At 49.7% G+C, this 6,370-nt stretch overlaps 2 protein-coding genes across 10 annotated transcripts in view; one reads left to right on the forward strand and one right to left on the reverse strand.

Annotated features, from left to right (window-relative positions):
• CNOT1 (CCR4-NOT transcription complex subunit 1) overlaps nt 1–1,460 on the forward strand; it is a 96,835-nt gene extending 95,375 nt beyond the window's left edge. For all 9 annotated transcript variants that reach the window (XM_054697078.1, XM_037516433.2, XM_037516436.2 and 6 more), the window contains exons 48-49: nt 857–991; nt 1,141–1,460. In XM_054697078.1, coding sequence (XP_054553053.1) covers nt 857–991; nt 1,141–1,219 — 214 coding nt within the window. In that variant the 3' untranslated portion in view covers nt 1,220–1,460. The remainder of the gene's footprint in view (nt 1–856; nt 992–1,140) is intronic.
• A 1,483-nt stretch (nt 1,461–2,943) lies between these two features.
• Nucleotides 2,944–5,940, reverse strand: SETD6 (SET domain containing 6, protein lysine methyltransferase). Its single transcript, XM_037515490.2, is given in 10 exon segments — nt 2,944–3,327; nt 3,507–3,649; nt 3,789–3,969; nt 4,667–4,740; nt 4,743–4,786; nt 4,901–5,095; nt 5,195–5,336; nt 5,425–5,569; nt 5,645–5,752; nt 5,914–5,940. Coding segments are annotated over 10 exon segments (1,365 nt in total). The 3' UTR covers nt 2,944–3,021.
• Between the last annotated feature and the right edge of the window lie 430 nt (nt 5,941–6,370).

Genomic DNA, 6,370 nt, shown 5'->3' on the forward strand with positions numbered 1-6,370 from the left:
AGGTGGTACTGTTTTTAATTGGAGTCCTGATTGCACAGGCCTGTTAAAGGCCATGTTGGAGAGCTTAAACTATTTTCTTCATTACTGCTGGGTTGAAAAGGTTTTAGACTATCAAAAATTGCTATCACTGAATGTCTAGGTTATATATAGTGTCCTGGTTTTTGTGTGACTACATACAAAACTACTGTGAACTCCCTTGTACTTAGATCTTTGTTCTTGTGTTTTATTTTCAAATGCGGTTGATTATGTCAAAGGTGATGAATATTTAAGCAAATACTGTTTCCTTCCAGAGTATACATTTTTTTTTTTTTAAAGATTTTTTTTTTTAATAGAGGCATGTTTTTTTTTTTTTTATTTATTTGTTTGTTTGTTTGTTTTGTTTATACATGCACTGGGTACAGTCAGAAGCGCTGGAGGGTGAAAGAATTCACCAGAGCCAGAGTGGGGAGCAGAGCAGGCAGAAGGACTGAAGTACACTGCTGAGGGGAGCAGTGGGTGGCAGGAGAGGTCTGCGCGCCATGTGGGACCCTCCTCTGGTGGCTGGGGAGCAGCCGGGGATCGAACCGGCGCCACAGAGGCCGCGGGCAGCTTCGCAACCCAGCGCTCTACCGCTGCGCCACCTGGGAGGCCCCAGAGTATACATTCTTTAAGTGATTACTTTGTGTGCCATGTAATCTGATTTATTCTAAGAAAAGAGAAGCTTTAAAACCTAGGCATTCTAATACCAGAATCCATCTGCATTAACCATGCTGTGCAGCCAGTGAATACCTACATTTAAACAACTTATATGTAACTTTTATGTAAAGGGAGAGTAGTCATGACTTTGCACCTCTGCACTAACTTTTCTCTTCTCTAGGGTTCTCTTGGAACGGTTGATTGTAAATAGGCCACATCCTTGGGGTCTTCTTATTACCTTCATTGAGCTGATTAAAAATCCAGCATTTAAGTTCTGGAACCATGAGTTTGTACACTGTGCCCCAGAAATTGAAAAGTGAGTTAAAATTAATTTTTTTGTCTAATGTGAGAATCATTTGATGGCTCAGCTTGGGTGGGTGATTAAGAAGACAGCAGTAACCAGAATGTAACCAGCAGTAACCAGCTGAATGTGCCTCACAGACTGACTGTTTCCCTTCTCTCTAGGCTATTCCAGTCGGTTGCACAGTGCTGCATGGGACAGAAGCAGGCGCAGCAAGTAATGGAAGGGACAGGTGCCAGTTAGATGGAACCGCATCTCCGTAAATGTGTCAGCCTGTACCAAGTTCATAAACTGGCTGAAGATTCCTTTCAGCTCTTCCTGACTCTCCCAGCCCTTTGGTTCTTGGGTATCCGCCCCAAATGCTGTTGGGGTCAGCTTCCTGTCTGTCTGGATACCTTCCAAAGTTTAATGCATTTTTTGACTCAGCCAAATTTAGATGCTGTGAATATAATTTTGAACTTGTGTAAATATATAAAAGAGAAAACCTTTGTCTGGAACTTCTTGATGAACTGGTACCTCCCCAACTTGTAATTGAAGAGGCTGCTTGATGCCATGCACTTGGTCTGAGGTCCTAGCTCCATGTGTTCTGACATTCCTGTTATCCCAAACATCAGCCAAAAAGTCAGTAATACAGCTTTTCTAATGTGGACAAGGGACTTGAAAAGTTTTCACAATTGTGGCTATTCTAGAATTTGGTATGCCAAGGAATGTGGGGAAAAGCTTGAAATTCAGATCCCTTGGGTTGGTTTTGCCTCTTTACTAAATTGAAAGCTGATTACTGGGAAGATATTTTATCGAAACACCACAGGCCCTTGTGACAGTTCTTAAAAAGGGAATCATGCTTAAAGCCTCCTCATCTCTTCTGATGTTTGTGGGAAATCGTGGGGAAAATGAAACCAAATCATATGAATTGCCTTCCCCCATTATCCCAGTGAATGGCCATACAGGCTAAGTGGAACAAGAAGAAAATCAAAAGGACCAACATAGCTACCCCCTTTTGTAAGGATCTTGAATGTTTTTGTAAATATTGGTCTTTTGTAGCCGTTCTAGTTCCTGGGCTTTAGCTCCCCTACTACTTGTATGTGTGCACACTGTAGCTCAACATTAAAGTCCTGACATGTATGCCTGAGTCCACTGTGCCTTTCTCAGTCGCAGCAGCCTGTGCTGGTGGTGAGGAGGAAAGTGGACCACAGAGCCCCAGGGCCATAGGGGAAACAACAACTTTTTTGTTGAATGATTGGTCTTTCCCCTTACTAATCTGGCATTTAGAAAGGATTTTTGCATAGTATTTTATTTCTTCCTTTTCCCCTTTAACAGAAAATTGTTAGAGCAATTATATAATTCTGTCTAATTATAATTAAACAGAATTATAAAGTACCTATTTTTGTTAGAATTCTTGACGTTTATGTTTTTGATACCAGTTTTTGATGAGAAGTTTGAATGTATTTAAACTTCATGCCTTACCTTTAAAGACTGGCAAGTTTTATGGCCACAGAGGACATATTAAATAGAAGTCTTACTGTGAATGGGGCTTGAATGTCATTGGTTTCTTTCCTGAATGGTGAGTTGTACCATGTACAACCAATTCCAACTGCTGTGGAATTAAAACAGTTGCTGAGTGCCAGTTATAAACAGCTTATTAAATCCTCTAAAAGCAAAAAAATAAAAATTGAAGTTAAAGAAACTTGCTCAAAATAGACCAGGATTTGAAGTAGGTCTACTTTGAGTCCATGTTATTAAACACTAGACTGACTGCCAGACTTAACTACTATCATGTTCCTGCTGCCTTTGATCAAGACACCAAATAACTACAAATGTATTGGTCTTAATGACAGTTAGAAATAATTCCCAAGTGTGCTGATCCCCATCATTCCACATGAGAACCTTACCTTAGTGTTACTACTAGCACACCACCTTTGCTGCTTTTCCTTTTGGCATTTAATAAGAAGCAAACAATCCAAGTTTTCTTTTCAAGCATCTGTGGGTAATACCAGTTTAGAATAAAGCTCTTCTTGTGGATGTTCCTTCAGGCAATAGGGAGTCTATTAACTTGTCAATTCCAATAACTGGTGTAAGATCATCTTCTGGCCATAACGAACCTGTAAAGCCTGTTGTTCCCTCCAGCTGAGTTTGGTGTATACCTCTTTGTTACCGAGTAAATCTTGCTCAGTTTTTAAGTCTGTGGCATAGGTTTTCAAGGTCAACAGAACACTGTCCCGAAGGAGCTGTCTCCATGATGCTTTGAGCTTGGGAATATTTGTGATTGCCAGGCTGTCCTCTTCGCTTTTATCATCTTCCCACCCATCCTGGTCTTTAAACTCTCTGAAGTCCTCAGCGGGCATGCACAGTACCTGGATGCAAACATAGGCTCCTTTAATTACGATGAGCTATTTGTATCCCTGAAACTGATTTAGAGAAACCAGCCTATTGGCAGTCTTCTTCCATGACCCCTTCCTCTCTTGCTAGCTTTATCTCAGTGGAAATGCTTAAAGCTATTTTCAGTGTTAAATGATGACTCTCAGCCCTTTACCTTGAGAGTGGTGGTCAGTTCCTCTTCAGTCAGCACCTCCTTCCGCCCAATCACGAAAGCCCCTTCTTCCCCTACCATCTCCAGTTTGCATAGGAAATCCCAGCGTTCATACAGTAGAAGCCTTTCAGCTTCCACCTTTATTCCTGTGGGTAGAAAAGTCTGTGAAAGTCTCAGTACAGCCAAACACTCATTTCTCCCACCTAATCCCACAAAGGGGGCGACTGATACACAGAAGAGCACAGTGAGATGGGACAGGTTCGCCATGGCCCAAGGTTGAGTTACCCTGTAACGCTGCTTCACGGACTGTCACCATCTGAATGTCAGCTGTGTCGTCCGTGTTGTCAGGATATGGTTCAACAAAACCGTACATATGAATCAGTTGCCAGTTAGCCATTTGACCATAAGTGTTGAAAATCTCATGGCCTTTAGGAATGGGCTGAGTGGCCACCATCCGAAGACAATCCTGGGATAGAAGAGAGACATGAGTCAGGCTCTTCCCAGGCTGACCCTCTGTAAAGTCCCTCTTAGTCTCACAGGTGTGTTGTGATGGGACTGGCCCTCTGTCCACCAGCATCCTGGGAGACCCTGCGCTGTAGTGGGGGTAGCCAAGGTCAGCCTTCGTCCTTTCCTAGGTCAGTCCCTTTGCTTAGTTTTCTTCAGCACTGAAAAAAGTTGCTTGTTTTTAAAAATAAACCCAGATCAAACTAGGAAAGGCAAAAATAACAGCCATCTCCTAATTTTTAATTCTGATCTTGCAACTTCCCACAAAGCAAACAATCCCTGAGGTCATCTCTAACCACTGGCCTGGGAACATCCCTCTCCTCCAGAAAAGGACTGAGCTATTCCCCTCTGCTGTCCAGTGTCCCAACACCATCTTGGCTTATTGGCACAACATCAACAGCTGACCTCTTCCACCGACTAAATGGCAGTGTATAGTTTTATCAGAAGATTAACCACAACCTGCTTTGAAAGCTCTGACATGTTTCATGTCCAAACTGTCACTAGAATATGCAAAGTACATACAGGAGGCTCTAACCACCTCGTTTTTTAACAAGAGAATGAGGTCTAGTATTCAGCCCAACTGCGAGGGCAACATAAATGACACTGGTTTGAATGAAATGCTCAAAGCACTTAACAAGAACTGCAGGGGACCCACTCACTGGAGAGTATTCTAGATTGGCGTTGTGATGGGCCACGTGGTTTAGTATGTCTGCAGCCGGCACCATCAGAGGGGGTTGGGCTCCTTGTCGTCGTCCTCTTCCTCCAGTGGTTCCTGAAAACTGCCACAGAGAGAACATGGCTGACGTCCAGGGCTGGTGGGAGACTGGGGGTGGGGTTCACTGTATTTTCCCCTCTTGTCCCTCTAAGAAAAAGGCCCTTTTCTGCTCGCTCACCTGTAGGCCATCACAAGAGCCACGAGCTGCCGGTAGAGTTCCAGGGAGCGAACCCTGGGGCTGAAAAGCTCAGGGTGGGCTTCCATGAAGGGCAGCACGATGGAGTTGTACTCGCTGCGGATGTTGTCCAAGTCCTTCTCCACGGCCTCAGGGACGCCTGTGCCCTGCAGCAAACGCCGGCGCTCCTCCTCCGGCCTGCAGTGACACCCCATGCAGGTTCCCTTCACACTGCCGGGGCAGGCGTCACTACAGGCGGCTGGGCGGGCGCCCCCAAGTCCCTCCGAGGGTCCTCACCAGAACATCGGGTGCTCCAGGCGGCCCAGCTCGGGCCAGAGCGCAAAGTAGGGGCTCCAGGGCGACGTCGGCGCCTGCAGCTCGTGGAGCAGCGCCAGCAGCAGCGGCACCCAGCCAGACTGGCTCTGCAGCGCGTCTCGCTCTGAGGGACACCCAGAGGTGAGCGCCCCGCGGGGCGCAGCCGCGGGCCCGCTCGGCGCCCCCGACTCCCAGCCCCGCGGCGGGCCCACCTCGCTCCAGCAGGCCGCCGATTGAGCAGGTGTGCTGCGACAGGAGCGCGGCCCGCGGCACCGCGAACAGCAGCTCCCCGGGCTGCACGCTCTCCCGGGCCACCATGCCGTAGCCGGCCACCGTGCCCTGCCGGCTCACCGCCACCTGCCGGGAAGCCGCCGTGAGAGCCGGCCCCTCCCGCACGCGTCTTCCTCCACCCGCCGCCCGCCCTCCACTCACCTTGGGACTCAGCTCCAGCCCCACCTGCCCGCACCAGCTCAGGAAGCCGGACACCGGGTCCGGGTCCGCGGCCGCGTCCGCGTCGGCCCCGCGCACGGGCCCGGCCACCTAGGACGATCGAGCGCAGTGGCGAGGCCCCGCCGGGGGGAGCTGGAGGGGGCGGGGGCCCGCGGGGGGCGCGGGGGCGCGGGGCAGGGGCGCGGGGCGGCGCGGCGGGGACCGGGCGCGGGGGAGGCCGGCGCCCCGAGCGCGGGCCGCGGGCCACTTACCCGCCGGCGCTTCGCCTGCGCCGCCATCTCGGAGGTGCTTCCGCCTCTGGCCACGCCCCCGGGGCGGGCTCGGGGCGGGGCCTCCGGGCCACGTGGGCTGCGCTTCTGCGCCGGCGCCGAGCGGGTGGGGCGTGCACGTGGGTGCTCCCGGCCTCTGGACACCCCCCTCCAAGTCCAGGTGACCCCGATTGTTTAGAGAACTTGAGGTGCGGAGAGACTGGTCCCCGAGCCGCCTGTGGCCTGGTTCTTGGCCAGGCACAACCCTCCCCAGGGGCTTCCCCGCTGAGGCCTCTCGGGGTAGGAGGGGTTGTTACAGGGCAGGGGGAGGGGCCGCCCAGACCCCGCAAACCTGCCTGTTCTATATAGGGTTCTGCCATCCGCCGGATCAACACAAAACATGAGACTTTAATGGGAAGGAACTTTTATACAACTAGGAAACAATACAGGAAAGGCAAAG

The sequence above is a fragment of the Talpa occidentalis genome, unplaced genomic scaffold, assembly GCF_014898055.3.
Source record: "Talpa occidentalis isolate TD23 unplaced genomic scaffold, MPIMG_talOcc4v2.1 talOcc4.17, whole genome shotgun sequence".
NCBI lineage: Eukaryota > Metazoa > Chordata > Mammalia > Eulipotyphla > Talpidae > Talpa > Talpa occidentalis.